The 19936-nt window shown below is 43.3% G+C and overlaps 1 protein-coding gene across 4 annotated transcripts in view; it reads right to left on the bottom strand.

Moving 5' to 3' along the window:
- slc25a25b (solute carrier family 25 member 25b) overlaps positions 1-18501 on the bottom strand; it is a 51706-nt gene extending 33205 nt beyond the window's left edge. The window contains exons 1-9 of one of the 4 annotated variants that reach the window (XR_014598963.1): positions 17623-18477; positions 8633-8759; positions 6381-6468; positions 4027-4062; positions 2652-2763; positions 1514-1672; positions 1024-1176; positions 843-950; positions 3-170 (exon numbers count right to left, since the gene is read on the bottom strand). Coding sequence is in view for 3 of the 4 variants with exons in the window: in XM_084035975.1 (XP_083892101.1) it covers positions 3-170; positions 843-950; positions 1024-1176; positions 1514-1672; positions 2652-2763; positions 4027-4062; positions 6381-6468; positions 8633-8759; positions 17623-17949 (1278 nt within the window). In the remaining variant the exon portion in view is untranslated. Of the gene's footprint in view, positions 1-2; positions 171-842; positions 951-1023; positions 1177-1513; positions 1673-2651; positions 2764-4026; positions 4063-6380; positions 6469-8632; positions 8760-14526; positions 14898-17622 lie in introns of those variants that run through there. The other 3 variants (XM_084035975.1, XM_084035977.1, XM_084035976.1) reach the window with 3 other exon arrangements.
- Positions 18502-19936: the final 1435 nt, after the last annotated feature.

Here is a 19936-nt window from a genome sequence, read left to right as displayed (position 1 = left end):
ACCTCGTAGATGGCGAGGTCGATGCCGGCGTAGGGGATGATGCCCAGCATGTTGGGGACGTAGCCCTTGTAGAAAGCAGCCACACCCTCCTTCTGACAGATCTGCTTGGCACAATCCAAGATGCCCGAGTACTGACCCGTCTTCCTCAGGGCTAACCGTGTCTTCAACACCTGAGAGTACAGGAAGTGATGTCACACCTTCTGATACGTGAAAGAAAGCACCACTTTCTTTTTTCAAGAGAAAATCTGTCATACTTAAATATATACATATATAGAGTGTTTCCCTACAATGTTACAGGCGTCCGCCATTCCCATGGAACCCCCCGCCAAAATAAAATGTTTCAACTGCCAAAAGAATAATATTAGGGATGCACCAATACCAGGTACTCATACCCGTCCTCAAAATACTTTTTACTCTTAAAAATGAGAAAAGGTATTGCAGCATCCCTCCCAAATATCCAGTCGGAAATCAATATGCCATCGTAAGTGGGTAACATTCTAGGGGAAACGTATATACACACACACACACACACACACACACACACACTTACATATGCCGTGCATTACCTCTCATATTAAAATAGGTTGTGTGTTATGAACCTCATTTGCATAAATGACTTACACTTTGTGCATAACTGGAGGTCTGCGAGTCTGATACACTTTCACATGATGGGTTCAAAGTTAAAATGGGCAGTGAATCCACTGAATATGTGTATATATATATGTCTACTCTGCATACAAACATAATGAGTCATGAGTTGCTCGAGAACGGGAACACAATGGTTTGTTCAAGCGAGGTCTTGTTTGACGACATGTTAGACTGTGCCATGGTCTCGGCCTCACCTCCATGGGGTAGATGCTGCTCTGGGCGATAACTCCGGCCAGAGAGCCGGACACCAGCCTCTCTGTGATGCCCAGCGTCTCCTGGTTGCTTCCAATCAATCGTTTGATCTGATGGACGGGACATTTTTGGTTACGCAACAGTTCTAAATGTAACAAAATAGAGGACTGGATTGGTGCGTACCTGTTCATAGGCCATGAACTTAATCGCAGACTCAGGGGCAATTTTGATAACGTTGATGCCGTTGCCTCGCCACAGTGACCTCACACCACCCTCTCTGATCATCTGGACGAAGCCTCCGCTGATGTGCATGCTGTTGCTCTTGGAAGCGTGAACCTGCAAGGACAAACAGAGCTGACCTCTAATGTGGGCCAAAGCTACGAACCTACCTAAATGGGACGACGAAGTCAAAAACCCTCTTTAGAACAGGCTGCAGCGTGGCAGACACTACTGTCCAATACGCTGTCCAACTACGTTACACACCATTTACTTGGTGGCTTTTTCTTTGCACTAGTTCAGTGAATATATCAGATAGAAGGTGGTTTCGATGCTTACAGGTCCAGACCCTGGAAGGAAACCCTCCGTGTCTTCAGGAGACCATCACACACTGCTTCACCTTTGTTCCGTTGGTCTACAAGCAAGTTTGTAATTCATCCGCTGTGTTGTGCATTACCTGCATGAGGACTTTGAGCCGGTCCAGCGGTGCTGTGCAGGTTCGAGATACAGCACCAGCTCCACCTCCGGCCACTAGGTGTCGCCACCACATCCCCGTTTTCTTCTCTTCTGCCGTGAACTCATCAGGAACCAACAAACTCTCCCCAACATCAAAGATCTGAGGAGGAAGCACACAGAGAGGTGTGAATGTGTGTCAAGATCAAATATACATATATGGTAAATATATACAGCTCTCTACACATACAAATAAATTAACAACCACCAGTATAATAAATAAGAAAGAAAACAAGAGAAATATACGAAGTGTCCAGTTAAAAACATAATGTAAAAATATAATCCTAGTCGGACTGAAAATGAGAAATTATTAAAATGATCAGAAATGATTATTCTCTTGTTTTTACCAGCATCCTTTTCAATTCAACTTAATGTTATTTATAGTGTCATATCGCAACAGCAGTTATCTCAGGACACTTTCCACATTGAGCAGCTAGAACAGCTCAGGATGAAGAGTCAATGAAGAGTTACAGCGCCACCCAGTGGAGAGAAAACACTGTCTTAACAGACTTTAGGCAGACATCTGGAGCAGACATGGTATGTATTTCAGAAAGCAGGCTCAACCAACTCTGAACGATGAACCTGGAAACCTTCTTATGTGCAAAAAATGTAAAGAGCTCTGCAAAGAATCTGGTTGTGGACTATATCCGTGATATGAAATGTAGAAAATATAAGTCAGAGAATATTGTTGAGATAATTATGCTTGTGTTACATTAGCCGATGCTAATCGCTAGCATGCTGGCTACTGTTATGATAACGGTTAGCTGTAAAGGTCTGTTGTAGCGACAAAATACAGTTTACACTCATAAAGATTTGGAAACTTGAGTTTACATGCAAGCCTGGGATATGTGTATGCTAGTGATTAGCATAAGCACTTAGCATCAGCAATTTATGGGCTAACTGAAAGGGTCAGGACTACTCTTCACTAACACTCCACAGTCTGGCTCCAGATCAGCTGATAGCAAAATGCAATGTGAGCAGCCTGCTTTGTACCAGTAGAGGGTTTGAGGGTTGAGCTGCCCTAACTTCTTCCACATCGCCCACACAAACACCCGAGTGTGCTGCATGAGTGTGAGCTTCACCGTGGAGTGCTTCCAGTAGAGGATTATCTCAGGAATGTTGTCTGCTGGATGCAGGAGGTGGTAATCCCGCCACTCATTCCAGTCGATGGTCATGGTCCCGTTCTGATCCATACTGGGGGACGGACAGTAAGACAGTTACACCGGGGACAGGTTTACACATTGGTTCAGCATCTTATCACAGCATATCCGTGCAGTTTCATCTGAGTCACTGAACAAAAGAGCACCTGGTCAATAACTATGTTACCTGCACACTCATGTTCCACTATTATTATGAATATGACAATTAACTCTATCTGATATGTGTCAGGTCATGACTGTGTGATGTGTTGACATTATTCAGCATTCTTTGGACATTTACATTCACAACATGTGTTTCAATTGGTGTTTTTTTGTGACACACTTCCTGTTTCCTGTTTCCGTGCTGCTCTGTTGGACACAAACCAATTCCATTTTCAATACTATTTTATTGACAGCGTCTCTAAGGACACTTTCCACATTGAGCAGGAATAGAACACGCTCAGGATTTTCTGTTTTGAGTCAATGAATTTCCCAACATCACCAGCAGCGTTACAGCGCCACCTAGTGGAGAGAAACACCGTCTGAACAGACTATAGGAAGAACTCTAGAGCAGACCAGGATATGGGTTCATCTGGATTTGGTGTTGGTAGTACGATAGTAGTAGTAGTATTACTAACAGTAGTAGTCATATTAGCAGTAGTAGTAACATTAGCAGTAGTAGTAATATTAGCAGTCGTAGTAATATTAACAGTAGTGGTGATATTAGTAGTAGCAGTAGTATTAACAGTAGTAGTAATATTAATAGTAGTAGCAGTAGTATTAACAGTAGGAGTCATATTAACAGTTGTAGTAATATTAATAGTAGTAGTATTGGCAGGAGTAGTAGTATTGGCAGTAGTAGAATTAACAGTAGTAGTATTAAAGCTATGGTCTACATTCTGAAAATCAGTTGAGACTCTGAGACAGATTTGAAAAAAGCATCCCGCCCCCCATCCAAACCCCTCCCCTCAGTGTTCCACGATTCAGGGGAGACGAGGGGATTGGATGGAGGGTACGAGCCAATGGGAGCCTTCCAAGGCAATGGCTCCCATTGGTCAATTTCTATGCAGGCCTACGGCTGATAGACTGAATGGTTTTTTTTTAAATTCCAAATCGTAGACCATAGCTGTAACAGTAGTAGTAGTAGTATGAACAGTAGTAGCAGTAGTATTAACAGTAGCAGTAGTATTAACAGTAGTATTAGTATTAACAGTAGCAGTAGTATTGGCAGTGGTACAAAACAGGAATATCTGGTGCATGTAAACATAGTTGGCGTAACACTGGCTGAACAAGCGATACTATAGAAGCTACTACTTACTACAAGATAGGGGCCCAGATATGACCCCTCCTTATTCTGAGAGCAGCCAGAGAGAGGAAGAGACAGGCAGACAGACAGGCAGACAGACAGACAGTTAGAGGATCTAGACAAAGGTCACACTGAACCTCAACAACGTGAGCAGCTGCTGCTGCCACAGTAGTGACAACTGAAGGCAGCATTGTATCCATACAGGGACGCCAACTTTCAATCTTTTATCATTATCTCATATCATTATGATTCATTATTTATATTGCAAATACCAATGAAACCTTTTGGTAACTAGATGAAGCGACATGTTTTCTGCGTGGTCATGGGTAAAATCAGTTGATTGACAGGAAGTTGATGTGTGTTGGTCTAACTGCAATAAAATTATTGAAGAGCGGTGACCAAAGTTAAAGCTTTCATCTTATTAAATAAAAGAGATGTTGACAAACTGCATCATTTGCAGCTGGAACGGGTGATAAATCACAATGTATGTGATCACAATACTCAACACATTGCACATCTAATAACATCCTGTGGGTGTTTGTGATTAGAGACAAGAACATCGGTGGAGGTTGTCCTTAGGTGCGTGATGTAAACCCGACTTCAAAATTGGTATCGATATTTTAAAAGCCTGTAGTGTGAGCCCAGCATAAGACACTTAAGATGTTCCCAATAATAAGCCCTGGATATCGCAAAAACTAAAATTTCTTTTAAATAAAAAAAAGTTGGCCCATATTCCAAAAGATGAGACAGCAAAGAGAGACATACAAAGAGAAACGCAAAGACAAATAAAGATGGCCGAGAACGTCTCTAAATCAAAACGTAGAGGATAATATGGCTCTGGGTAATCCAAGGGAGCATGGCAGGGCATCAGAGCCATGAGGAAAACCCTCCATCGGTCTGGGCTGAACACATTGTGCCACTTCTACGGAACCCTGCTGCACCATATCTATTCATTTTTTGAGACATTAAAAAAAAAAAAAAAAAAAAAATTCAAATAAATGTTTTTGACTTCTCTGCATCCTAACATCCAACCCGGAGTCCAGCTGAGGACCTTGGACCTTTCACTGGATGGAGGCCTGACTGTTTGGGTGCTCCCCTTTCTAAGTCAGAGAGGTCAGCGGGTGAAGGTGGGCCTTTCTTTTTCTGGCAAGATTATCACCCACACAGACTCTCCCCAAGGTGGCGTCTGCTCTCCCTTGTTGTTTGCTTCATATACCAACAGCTGAACCAGCTCCCACCCTGCTGCCACACGATACGGCACTAGTCCTAGTCCTCCAGGGTGATGGGCAGAAACAGACTAGTCTTAGACAGGTTTTTAAAGTGGTGTGATGAGTCCGTCTCCTCCTGAACACTTCAAAGACAAAAGCGATGTCTTTTGATTTTAGAGACAACCACCAGACGACAGCCAGACAGTCCCTGGTCTCAGTCACTGAAGACCAGGATCTTGGGGTTGTTTTGGATCACAAGTTGAAGTGAGACCAGTGTACAAAACTTACTCAGAAAAAAGGGCCAACAGGCTTTATTTTCTTAAAAGGTTGGTCTCATCTGATGTTGACCACTCAATAGTTGAGATGTTTATCGTGCTTTTGTTGAATGTTTGAAACATCTGCTGCTTTGGTAGTGCAACAGAAGCCCAGAAGAAGATTGTAATCGCTGCCAGCTGATTGCAAGGCATCAATCTGAAAAGTCTAGTAGACCTTTACAGATCCTGATCTCTTAACAAAGCAGAGTAGGTTTTTTGGAAGCCCAGGCACCCTCTTTTTACTGCTTTTGCGTTTTTTTACTTCAGGCCGTAGGTACCCAGGTGCCCCGGTACCCAGTCCTCTCAAAACACAGAAGCAAACAGTCATTCACACTAAAAGTAATTAAAACACCTGTATGGTAACCTTCAGGTCTGTGTTTATTTCCTTTTCTTTCTCTGTCTCTGAACAGTGACAATATTTTGAGTTAGGTTAGAAATAAATCTTATTGTATAGGACCAGGTAAGTGACTGTGATGGGATTGTTGACGTCCTTATCGTTTTAGCCTCCTTACAAACAACAGTGATTATGACTGGTGCAATGAGTGAAAGGTTAAGTGTCTTGTGTCTATTCTGTTTTTGTGTTGTCGTACCAATGAATCCTCACTGCAAAAACAGTTTCCCTAAGAGGACGATACAGTACCGTTCCTATCCTACCTCAAGTTTCAATCATTTCATCTAACTGTTTCACATGTAAATAAAACATCTGGTGTCTGAATGATTCTGTTATTATCTCTGTTAAAATCATCATGAGTGAAGAAGATCAATATCGGAGGCAACTCAGACCTTCTGAGCAGTAGGCCAACAGAACATGAAGAGATTGTGAATGATCCACCATCTCTAATACCTTTTGAGGATCTTGTCCGCCTGCACCTCAGAGATGTTCACTCCCAGGTCACGCAGAGACTGCATGATCTCTTGGGAGTCGATCCGCCCTACACCACAGGAAGACATAAGAAATAAATGATTTATTCATTCATAGATGATGATTTCATGCATACTGGTCAGTTTACTCAGCCTATAAACACACAATGTATAATGAGGACTTCATCAGGTTATCTCAGATTGAACTTAGTTTAGAGATGAATAAATAGAAAGCTGCAGTTACAAACTGGTCCTATGAAAAGACGCTATTTCTCTCGTGTTATGGGAACTGAGTTGTTTTGGATCTTGACCCATACTGAGGATTAAAGGCAGGATATCCGTCGTCCTGTGTACTAACTAAAACTGGTTGGATTTGGGCTGAATCAGCATTATTATTTATTAATTATTATGTCATGATAACACGTTCTTTCATATTATTCATTGTTCACCGGGTAGAGTAGTCTGAGTCCTTACTACAGCAGCCCAAGTTCAAATTGTGGACCTCTGCATGTCATCCTCTCTCCCTCTCCCCTTTTTGAAACTGTCAAATGAAAGTCATCAATTAAAATGTTCTAATAAAATTCACTGCTATTCCCTTTTTCACCACTGGGGCCAGCGTGTTCTTATAAGAGTAGCAGTTCCTTTGCTGATACACTATTATAGAAGCAGCATTTTTAAGTACAGGCTCTGTGACACAACACTGTCAAGCATCATAGGCAAAGAAAGATGGGCCCCTTCCTATTTTTTCACAGGTAGAGGCTGATCACACCAAGACGTGTCACCAGTTAAACCACAGGTACGCCTGCATTTTTCATGCAGAATTTTAGACGCACATTCATCCATCAAGTACCTATAAAAAGCTGTTCAAGGAAGGAAAACTGGTGAACCGGCGACAGGGTCATGAGGGGCCAAGGCTCATTGATGCGTGAAGGCTGGCTCTTGTTGAATGTTCCAACAGATGAGCTACTGGAACTCAAACTGCTGAAGAAGTTCATGCTGGTTCTGATAGAAAGGTGTCAGAACACACAGTACATTGAGTATGGAGCTGCGTAGCCACAGACCAGCCAGGGTCCCATGCTGACCCCTGTCCACAGACCAGTAAGGGTGTCCATGCTGACCCCTGTCCACAGATCAGTAAGGGTGTCAATGCTGACCCCTGTCCACAGACCAGTAAGGGTGTCAATGCTGACCCCTGTCACATGGCAATCCTGGAGAACACATGGCACCAGGATGCATTATGGGAAGCCAGTGGAGTAATGCTTTGGGCAATATTCTGCTGGGAAACCTCGGGTCCTGCCACTCATGTAGACGTTACTTTGATACGTAGCACCGTAAGCATTGTTCGGGACAATGTAGACCCTTTCTTGAAGACGGTATTCCCTGATGGCGGTGGTCTCTTTCCGCAGGACAACGTGCCACAAAGGAGAAATGGTTCAGGAATGGTTTGAGGAACACAACAAGTTGAAGGTGTTGACTTGGCCTCCAAATTTCCCAGATTTGATTCCAGTCAATTATCTGTGGGATGTGCTGGACAAACAAGTCCGATCCATGGAGGCCCCACCTCACAACTTACAGGACTGCTGACGGCTTGGTGCCAGATACCACACTAGACCTTCAGAGGTCTAGTGGAGCCCATGCCTCAACGGGTCAGGGCTGTTTTGGCGGCAAACGGGGGACCTACACAATATTAGTCAGGTGGTCATAATGTTATGGCTTATTGGCGTATAATCACTCAAGCGTTTTTCCTCACCCACGTTAAGGTGGGGATTTGCGAGGCACATACAAGTTGCAGTATTATCAAATTTTCAGTGCCAGGCGTGGAGTCATACCACTTGCCAATGTCACTTGGCACAGGTAGCCAATCAAATGGAGCAAGAGGCAGGCTTTAGTACTGAACCACTTCCTTTCTGTTTTGACAGTGGTAGATGTGGTCAGAACGTACAATAAAAGGTTGACATTAGTGGTTTTTAATGAGGATGAACTATTTTTTCGATATGCAACTTTCCATGGTCTTTGTTCCCTCCTCCTCATCCAACATCAAGAACATCAAGAAATCCACATCTGCTGGAATCCACATCTGATCACCTGGTTAATGATGTCACACCCCCACTACACAGGATAATCAGCTGTTTGACCACTTTGCTGAAAGGAGTTTTTAAACGGGAGTCATCTTTTGCGATGCATCTTAGTGTGATCTGAGCCTTTAAAGTCATCAAATGATACAAGCTTTCTTACCATCGTTCTTCTTGTCCAGACTCTTGAAGACCAGCCGAAGTTTCTTCTCGTGGTCTCTGAGATAATGAACAAACTCCTCAAAGTCTAACTGACCGTCCAGGTCTTTGTCTCCTGCTTTCACTATTTTCTGTGAGGAGAGAAGAGACAGGAGAAACCTTTGAGTACTGGATTTATGTGATGTCAGCTGTTTCAGCAGGCATGATGCTTTAACGCTACACATGAACATGACCTGTATAGGATAATAACATGAAGTAATTCAGTGCTGTCGGCCTAAAGCTTTGTGGACAGAGTGATGTCACAAACAGTAGATTAAGCTTCCACCATCTCCTGCCATCTGGTCACTGTTGACGCACCCAGCAGTTCAAACGACTTTACAGCATCACGTTGGGTTATTAGTAATCTCAGACAGTCCACGGCACTTTCTGCCAATATCGCCTGCCAAGCCAACTAGAAGGAATTCTACATGGAAAGAAAGCTCACTGGAGCTTGAATATATACTCACTCAATGGCTGCTGAAGAAAAAAACAGCTGGATGTGCAGGCCAAAGAGGAACTCTACATGTTTGTCTCTTTGAGCAATACTTTGCCAAATGATATGCTCTGCTAGCAAGAACTGACTGACCATGCAAAACAAAAAGAAATCAACCATGTGCACCACTGGACAGGACGGAGACCAGCTCATAGGCCACTCTTCACTGCAAAACAACTGCTTAAAAAGGTTTCAAACTTTAGTACATTACATCTGTTTTTAAGGTCACAATATGTCATAATGGCATAGTGATGATACTGCAGAAGTGGTAGAACTAAGATGTACAGTATAAATACACTATTATTAATATTATAATATCAAACTTGAACCTTGTAAACGACTCCAAGACCTGAGACGGGATAATTTCCTCACAGATTGTTATCAAAAACACTCACAATGAACTGATTGCTGTAAATTTCCATTATGTGACTTGAAAAAGCCACCAAGCTCACTGTCAAGGCAGACATGTGTAAAAAATAATCTGATTAAAAAAAAATACAGGCAACAAAAGTACATCTCTAAAAATGTGTTCATTATCAATGCTGGGAGACCTTGTCATTTGTTCCAGTATGTTCAAGTGCAAGTTTTCAGCATATTTTCATGATTATTATGATAATTTTGTGAATCACAATTATTTTGGCATGATAATCAAGACACAATTTATGCATATTATCCAATGTCTGTTAAAAATGTTACTTTACGTAAGTAAAAGTATGTATTATATTAGTAAAAGCATATCTGAAGTATTAGCAGAATTTTGAGTATCAAAAGGTAAAGATACTACTAATGGAGTACCAGTCTGCAGTCAAGAATCCGGACACCATCTCAGCGTATGCCTCCCTGCAGGCTCTCCACTTCCTGGCCCTTCCTGGATCACCACAGAAAACACTGCCACTCCAGCTGCTCTCACCTGTTCAGACTTCACCTCGACTCTGCATAGCATGACCCACTAACAACCCCCCCCCCCCCCCCCAAAAAAAAAAACAACAACAAAAAAACAAATAGCACTTCTATGTTCTTAGCTGTAGTACTTTGATCATAGCACTGTTGCTCTTGAGGTATGTTTGCTGAACAGCTACTACTTTACTCAGACGAGGATCTAACACTTGTTTCTATTTTTTCGCTCTTACTTTATCGGCAATGATATGTTGTGGTTGCTTTCTTTGGACAAATGTACTTATTCTAAGTTGCTTTGGACAAAAGTGTCTATTAAATGCCCGAAATGTAAATGAATAATGGACTCTGTCAGTTCTATTATTATACACTAGTTTTCAGTGTTTCCTAAAGGATTTTCTGAGACTATGGAGTAGAGTTCACGATACTAGAATTTCAAACTCGATACAGATACCCAGGAAAATACTCAATACCATTTTCGCTACCATGAGGAGAAAATTCCCAAAAATTAAGAGGAAGTATTTTTTTTAAAATTAGAACAATACAAACAACATGAATAACAACAGTTTAAAACAGTTGTCTGAAGTAGAACAAAAAAAGAAAACCAAGTAAGACAACTGCAGTGTACATTTATGACAAACATTTTGAGATTCTCTTTTGTTTTATTGTGTTGTATAACTCAGGAATTTCTGTGAACATGAAATGATTCAGTGAAGGTTAAAGGTTTGCTCGTCTTGCATATTTACACGACTCTTCAACCACAAGCGAAGTTGCTGGGGAATGCGTAAAACGGCGGCCTCGTACAAGCAACTACTGGCGTTTTATCTTCTTCGGATCTACGCTTTGAGCTTGTTAAATCCACCACCGGCGTGTCGCCCTGGTAACACGTCTTCACTACGTTGCGTCTTTTCCGCCTCGGGTGCTCGGAGCGTTTAGATAGAACGGCATATCGACTCGTCTCGCCTCTGTTGCAGCTCTGTGACGACCTCCGTTTGGTCTCAGAGGCGTAATATTCTGCCTTTCCACCTCGGCGAGCGTTTAGACCGATGACGAAGCGGAATAACGGCTAAATACTCCTGTAATGAAAGGGCAGTCTTAAAAGGGCTATAGAGTTGGTAGAGCAGCTACCGGTTCTGTCTGGTTGTTGGGCGACTTTTCAGGCACATAATTGCGTTATCCTGTTAAATTAGGTGGGCAGGAGTTTTAGCGTTAGCTAGCTCTGTCTAACGCTACTTAGGGCTAAACAAAAATAAAATCTATTCGCATTTTTCTTTGTTAATTAAGCTACTAAATTACTAAACTCATTACAATAGTACATAAAGTACAGTAATAGATATATACAAATAAAGCTTATTATTATTATTATTATTATTATTATTATTATATGATTATAAAAAAGACATGACAATTTTATAACACTTCTTTATTCCTGACGAGAGCGGGGCATAGCAGTTATCCTTCTCGTTGATCAACTCGAATGAAGAAAACAGTTCGTGTTCCTTCCTTCCGCGGGCAACAATAGAATCGCACGGCTTGGCGATTTAGTCAGCTGACTTCAGACAGGAGTGGGGCGCAGAGGTTATCCTTCCTGCTGGTCGCTGAAATATAGGAACCGTTCGTTCCTCTTCTGCAGGCAAACAAAGAATCGCGCGGTTGTGGCGATCTTCTCGAGATCCAAAATAATAAAAGAAAAGGCGAGTCGCGGAAAAAGGAGGGAAAACAGTCCCTCTCTCGTCCAGCGAGTTTGGGGAAAAGACTGTGGCCTAAGACTAGGGTTGGGCATCGTTTGAATTTTAACGATTCCGATTCCTTGTTTCGATTCCGGTTCCAAACGATGCTCGATTCCGATTCTTTTAAGAGGCAGGGTAAAAAAAGTTTAGGATATTTTAAATGAGCTAGCTAACCAACGGTCTTTCTGAATGAAATAGTCCGACCTTCTCCATCAATTTTAATTCTATGAACTTTTTACTTTTTATGAACTTTACTATGAATTTCTCACAGGGCTGTTTTCAAGTACAATATAAATATCAAATCTATGAATTTTAATATAAATATTATAAATTATGACTACATTTTCACAGGGGTACACTTTCCTCAAGAGAGCTTTATTTTTGAAAACCTCATGAAAACACATTTACAGTGTATGATGCTGCAGGTACTTTTAACATGTTACCGTGCTCCCACTGATGGGTTAACCTGGTGCAGAATAGCAAATAAACAATAAGAAACAACTTGTAAAACCTTCCTTTTGTTGCACCGACATCTTCCCCTTTGCCGCTAAGGTGAACGGAGTAGGCTCAGCACATCGCGGAGTCACCAGCCTGGCTAACGTTAGCGATCTCAGGTCGTAAATTGTCTATGAAAAAATACCTGGGCTAATTTGTTAGCTGCCTCAATGTTGGCGCAAGACATTATTTATTGTTTAACTTTCCGGATTCGGACTGCAGTGCAGTCACTGCGGTGCCACGCTGGGGGTCGGACCCGGACCCAGAGCCGGACCCAGAGGAAGACGCAGCGGAGGACGGTCAGCGCGTCAAAGACGGGGCACACATTTATTTCTACTCCATGAACTCGGAGGAGGTGCTTTTTCGTGTCTGTCGTGCACCCTCCTATGCACAAAATAATCTTGTCACAAGTGCATTTTACCAAGATTTCGTTGTTTTTAGAAAAGTGAAGCCACACTTTGGACCGCCGACGCACGTTATCCATGCTCGACTCGCTCGGTGATGCAAACACTTCCGGTGGACGCTTCTTCGTTGGTGTTCAGTGGCTTCTTCTCCGTTCGGCGGACTGGCAACAAACCGCATAAACAAACTAGTGTGGGCATTTAGGAACCGAAAAAAATAATCGAAATTCAAACATCTTCGTAACGGTTCCGGAACCGGACGTTAGGAACCGGATCTCGGTGCCCAACCCTACCTAAGACAAAGGAAACGCTGCAGACGTTTGCCTCCTGTTGCAGCGGTGTGCTGCAGTGGAGGAGCTCACCCCCTGTTGCAACGTGGTGTTGCGATGGAAGAGAAAGTTCTTAAGACTGCGCCGGGTTTTATACCTCACGGCTGCTCCCGGGGACCCCCTGGGGTACCTGTGGTTGTCAGCCAATAGGGCACCAGTTGTGTGTCGTTGCACTTCGCACCTTGGTGAGAAGTGAAACCAAAATGGCGGTTGTAGTTTTTTTTATCCCCTTTGTCCCTTTGTTCTGACCGCATGTGAAGGCTTTTGGTCTCTGTAAAGGCCGCATTGTGTAGTCTCAATGGTGAGGTCCCTACAATTAATTCAATGTATATAGTGCTTTTCTGTACCCAAAGACGCTTTGCAAGTTCCATTCATTCACACACAGTCCAACGTGGCATCATGACTTTTCGTAAATATACACGCCACTTCCTGTGGCGTTATCTGTATGCACTTCGAGCTATCCGCTTGTATGTGTACGTTCTGAGCGAAATGACCCATCATATCCGCGTGTTTGTCAGCGCCCTCTAGCGAAACGACCCATCACATCCGCGTGTATGTAAACGCCCTTTAGGGTTAGGGTTAGGGTTCGGCGTTGATAAACACGCGAAAAGGCGATTGTGCGTAGTGATAACACGCCATAATGGCATACGAGTTGGCGTGTCATACATACGCCACTTCTTGAGATCGGTTCGAACCGCATACCCTCCGAACATTGGCCAACCCGCTCTACCACCTGAGCCACAGTCGCTCCAAATTACTATTAGCAGCTAGCTTAATGATAACTTAACAGACGTACCTGTTTAATACTTCAATGTTGGCGCTTTACTGACTCTGTAGATCCATCATAAAGACCGTCACTGTCCTCCATAATGGCTGATGGAGTTCCGAACGCGATGGAAAAGAAACCTGTCGGCCATGTGGGCTGGAAGTGTGAATATATAAGAAACGAAGATTGAACCATCTATGCAGTGATTCGACACACTGCAGAAAGGAGTCTTCGTTTCACTGCAGGACTTCAAGCTTAAAGTATAATCTCAAAGCTAAGCATGCATCTGTTGTTGAAAAGTCCGGCTGGTGTCAGACCGCCCTCACTGAATGCAGGCCGTTAAGTAAGTCTACCTCTGTTAAGTTGACGAACACAATTGCAAAATGGATGCAAAGGACTGTAGACTGATTAATATTGCTGAGGACCAGGGCCTCGCAGAAGTTTTTAAAGTTGCATTTCTCGATGCATTCTAAAAGCCACCGTCAAGAGGCACGACCATGATTCAAATCCACAAGCTCTATGAAACTGAGAAGGAAAATAAAGGAAGAGGATTTGACTGTTGCAGATTATGTTGCACTGACAGGAGACCACTGGACCTCTGTGAGTAACAACAATTACCTGGGTGCAACTGCACATCACATCACTAAAACATGGGAAGTGACCCAGCAGATGGCGATACATTTCACAGGACAATTAAAAACCGAGTTAGTGGTGCTGGATAACCAAATCACAGCTACCTGCTTTATCCTACCTGTTGAAGATCTGTCTGTGGTGCCGTTACAGTTAATACTGGAGTCTTCTTTGGGGGAGTGCAACTTTGACTGTTAGGGGACTGTGCAGTATTTTCCTGGAGACCAGCTTGCGGTTCTCTGCAGCTCCCAGTGGTCTCCATCTCTTTTTCAGCAGGCTTACACTGAGTCCTGGTAAAAAGTCTCTGGTACAGAAAAGTCAGCATGCCCTGCATCATGCTCAAACTGGTGTCGGGGTGACTGGCCTCCACTCAAACACACTTAACTGTGTGCCAGCTGGATTCAAAGAGCTGAACTAGCAGAACAAGTGTAGCAAGGTCAGCCGAGGACGACGACAACTGTAGAAAGGACTTCTTTCACTGCACTGCTCCAGCTCAGGGTCTCATTTTCTTACTGGATCTTTTTCACATTAAAAAATGAATAATTTCCTTCAGTTTACAGATGCCCAGGTTCAAGTCCAAAGATCGTAACTAAATTCTTCCATCTAACTCTTGCCACATAACTTCCAAGGCATGATCAGTTCTCGATTTAACGATTCCACACTGCAAGTATCTCATGTTGAGAATGATTCAATGATGGCAGCAGCAGAAGACGTCAGGATTTGCCTCTTAGCTGGCTCCAGCATCAGCAGCCAGAGAAATGCAGCAAAGAGAGAAACCTGCATCCTCACTGCAGCTGCGCCTGACCAATCAGTGTAGCTCATACTAGGAGGTTCCACTGTGGAGTCATGGGACGGGTCCTGCAGCCAATAGAGGACAGGATAGCAGTATGGAAATTAATTAAATCCTCAGCCAGAGGAGATGGAGGGGGCTGGGAGAGGAGCAGGGTTTCCCCTCGGTCACACCTCCCTCACAAGAGAATTTCTGCTGAGTGATGCCTCCTTCTCTTATTGTCCTGTAGCACTCCTGCTGAGTCATCCCAAGCACACGTCAGCATCCAACAACTGAGCTCTGCTGCATTTTAATTCTCAACATGTACTGGGTTCTTCCTGCGAGGAGAACTACAGTAGTACAGTTGTGTTGGATGGGATGCGATACTGGAGAAGTACTGATACACCCAGCTTTCTGAGCAGCGCTACTTTAAATGTGACAGTGGATTTATCTAGCATAACTAGAAGGATGGAGTCAACACATGAAGTTTTAAAGAAGATTAAAGCAGGACAGGAACCGCTCTGAGCTGGTTGTGGATCAGCATCCAAACTAGACTTGGTGAAACCTAGTATATGGCTGGACCATGTGGACCATTAAGTTGAAAGCATTTACTGTTTTCTGGTACCCAACAATACCTTCTGTTGGTTCTTTACTCGTTTTTTACAAACATTTCATTTCTTTGGAAAAAAAAGTAATAATTGTTGTTTTAATTTCAATTATGTTGTTTTACACCACAAAATAAAATCCATCTCTCTCTCTCTCACCACCGCAGCGTTAGCACTGCTGCGTGAGCACCGCTGCGTTAGCACTGCTGCGTTAGCACTGCTGCGTTAGCACCGCTGCGTTAGCACTGCTTCCCTGAATGTTGGTGGGAAAAAGAAACCAGGCCGAGTTATAAGCCTTAATATACTACGTGTGAACCTGTAGCGATCCTGCTGCTCCTCGAGCCACTAAAATGAAGAGAACTTCGGTAAGAAAGATGCCGAGACCGTAACGCCTGTCCCAGCAGAGACATAACATCATCATTGGAGGAGTTAACCACCTCACCACCTGTCTCACCTCGCACCGTGAGATTCCCGGACCTGTCCTACCCGACTCTGAGCTGGTCGGCCGTAGTTTTGAGAACTGGCTGTTTGATTTGCTCTTCGGTGTATTTATTACAAAGAGTACCAGAGCCTGGCTGGGAACGCTTCTTTTATCGAATCGAATCAAAAAGCACCAGAAACCTGGACTGCGATGTGAGCCAAGCTGTCCCCTTCCCCTCCGCAAGCAGCCACGAACCGAAGCAGTGAGGAGTCAGACATTATGATAACATTTGACCAAAGAAGAACATTCAAAGTTGAGGTAACTGTATTTTCTTGTTAGTGATGAGATAACTAAAACATCTGCAGTGTATATGGGAACTGTAAAGAAAAGGTATAATAGGTGTATCATTGCGGTGGTGCTAATAAATATGGGTACATTTTGTAAAGTGGTTGGCTCCTGTCAGATGACATATTTGAATATATTAAAAAGCTTAAAGTACAGAAATGGATTCCATGGTTAATTCAGAGGATCTATTAATGCTGGCATGCAATTGCAATCTGTGTGATTATTATTTGTGTAATTTATGTTGATGTTATCAAATCAATGAGTTAACTGTAGTCAGAATACATTCCCTTATGAACTACATCCCTGTTATTCCTTATGCATTATATTCTTTCCATTGATAATAATGAGTCCTAACAACATGAGCTGAGCTTCTATTCAGAGCTCATTTTCTCAAGTGACAAATCAACATCCTGGTAATTGACTACAATACATGTTGAGGACCAGTCAGCTGTTATTGATCAGCTGTTACGCTGAAATTAAAATGATTCACAACTGAAACTGACTCACAATAAATGTGGGGGGTTCAAAGTAACGATAATGACAAGTCCCACTCACTTTTTAAAACCCACATCAGTGAACGGAGGTTAAAACTGGGAGGCAGAGCTCTACTGAAGTAAACACTGATGGAGACAGGAGCCTCTGCTGATGGAGAGGAGTCAGAACTAGACTGGGATGGTCCTTTAAAGGGGGTCAGAACTAGACTGGGATGGTCCTTTAAGAACCCAACACACCTGCTGGCCTCAGGTAGGAGGTTCTGGACTCCAAAACACACACCAGCAGACAACTTTTCCTAATTCATAAGACTACTAAATGACAGTCAATCTAACCCCTGTGCAACATGCAACCTCTTTATTGTTATATTCTTAGATGCATGTTTTTACCGTTTATGTGTTTATTTTCACATGATTGTATAACAGTGACAAACATTTTGAATCTGGTTTTCTGACAGTTGTCTGTCCCTGGTCTATAATATAATTGGCGGTATGCAAATGTATTATTAATTTTCCATTAGAAAGCAACACAACAGGAAACAATACAGGACGCCTGACAGATCTGATCTGGAATCTGTCCACTTACCATGAGCTCGTGCTCAGTGCGATGGACCCCGAGTTTCTTCAGCCCGATGGTCAGGTCGTTGATACAGATGCCTCCATCACCGTTTACGTCCAGCACTTGGAACAGCACCTTCAACCGGTGCTCCTGCTCGGGACCACCACACAGGTCACATGGGTGCTCTGACCGATCATGGTCCGCGGGCTGTGGGGGGGCAGCTTCAGACGGGCATGAGTGAGCCGAGGAGGGCTCCCCGCCGCCCGGGTCGACCCCTGGGTGTGTCTCGCCCGGTCGGCACTGACAGAATACGTCACTGAGCAAAGTGGGCATCAACGAGCCCTGATGCATCATGGGTGTCTGGAGCACCGACTACCACGTCACACGTCCCTTCATTTCAAAATGAAAGGAAAAGCTAGGAGAAGCCGGTTAGCTTACAAACCCGACTTTTCACCGCGAACACAGAGTTCCCCTGAGACGGACGAGCTACTTCTCCGGGACTCAGTCGGCGAGTTAGCGCAGCTGGTTAACGGGACGCTAACCCAGCTAGCGGGACGCTAACCTACGTGCGATGCCGGCGAAACGAGATGAGGCTCCTGAACCGGCAGCGCCGCGTACAGAAAAAACTTCACCGCGTCGGACGGGAGAGTTTAGACGCAGCTCGCCAGGCACACGTCACGGAAATACTGCTCGTCCCAGACAAACCGTTATTCCCACGTACCTGGACCCGCCGCCGGAGGAAAGAAGCGTATTTAGCTGCGGTAACCGGCAACCTGATGATGACTACAGCAGGAATTCCGGAGCGCCCTCCCTACTCTGCCTCTGATTGGCTCGTACTCGAGAGGAGGCGATTGGTTAGCAGTGAGTTATGACCCTCCCATAGGCTTCCGTTGTAATCCGAAAACAAATCTACAGTGTCCAGCTAGCTATCTACACCGGGTCCAACAGGAAACATGGTGTATATATATATATATCAATATATATAATCAAGAATTGTGATATATATATATATATATATATATATATATATATATATATATATATATATATATATATATATCACAATTCTTACTCTACATATGTATACAGGCAGCCACCTGCACTTCAGGAGCTACATTCCTGCCAGCACTGTATGAATGTGTGTGTGAACAGGTAGAAGAGACTGAATGTAGTGTAAAGCACCTTGAGTAGCCAGTAAGCTAGGAAAGCGCTGAATGTGGGTCCATTTACTATTACCAGTGTATATTTCAGCCGGGTATGACAGACATATTTCAGCACCAGTATTAACACAACGCTACTGGGTCTCTCTGGATGAAGGCTGCTGCTCGGGGTGCAGCTCTGCTGTTTGTGATCAGATCCACCCATCGCTCCTCCACACTCCAAATATGGTCACTTCCTTCTCTGGAGGTTCCAAGGTGGTGAGCCAAGGCTTGAGAACTGTGATGGTGACTATGATTGATGCTCAGTGCCATGCTGTAGGCTGACAGCGGATGGCGCTAGAAATGACAGGATGCCCTCTGCTGTTGAACTCGGCCTGACGGAGTATTTTGTGTTCGCTCCAACGGACTGATACAAGAGCAAGTTTTCAAATAGAAAGCATTTGTTTATGATCTTTCTTTAAAGATAATAATAATAATAAAATCATCTCATCGTCATGTTACCAGATTCTACTGTGCATGTGTTGATCTGATATATCATCTTTTAGGTGTGGGAATCACAAAGTAGCTCACCAGTCATGATATGATAAAATCATGAACTGAATCATGAAGAACTGCGTTCCTGCGATACACGATATATTGCAAGAAATCATCTACGATATGCATCTTGATATCTGTGTATCTGAAGGAGAAAAAATACCAGTGAAAAAAGGAAGAAATGAATGAATGTGTTTATTCACTGCATTGTGGTGTCAGTTTCAGAGTTTGTGAAACAAATGGCAGAGTATTAGCTTAGTCCCTCTTTAACACACACACACACACACACACTGAACATGCATGCGCCATCTTTCAAATAGCCTTAAACTGGCAACAGGCCAAGAGGAGTCATAAAGTAGTGACTCTGGTGGGGCAGAATGTTAACAGGCTTAATGCATGGAATCAGTAAATAGCGCCTGCATATTTTAATACAAATACAAATTAATTATTAATTTTTTATATCGATATTTGGTGCAAGTGTATCGATAAGGTATAATGATATATCGCTATTTGGATGTATTGTCCCACCACTAATATAAACCTTATCAGATCCAGCAGGCTGTAATGTTTTGTTTGGTTATTATTTTGAGGATGGAAATCTACCTGCCCTCCTTGTTTTAACCAGTACCTTAGTGATATTGTGTACA

This window comes from Eutrigla gurnardus (assembly GCF_963514095.1).
Source record: "Eutrigla gurnardus genome assembly, chromosome: 19".
In the NCBI taxonomy this organism is placed as follows: domain Eukaryota; kingdom Metazoa; phylum Chordata; class Actinopteri; order Perciformes; family Triglidae; genus Eutrigla; species Eutrigla gurnardus.
Note: the sequence above shows the minus strand (reverse complement) of the source record. Positions and strands in the feature narration are given on the sequence as shown.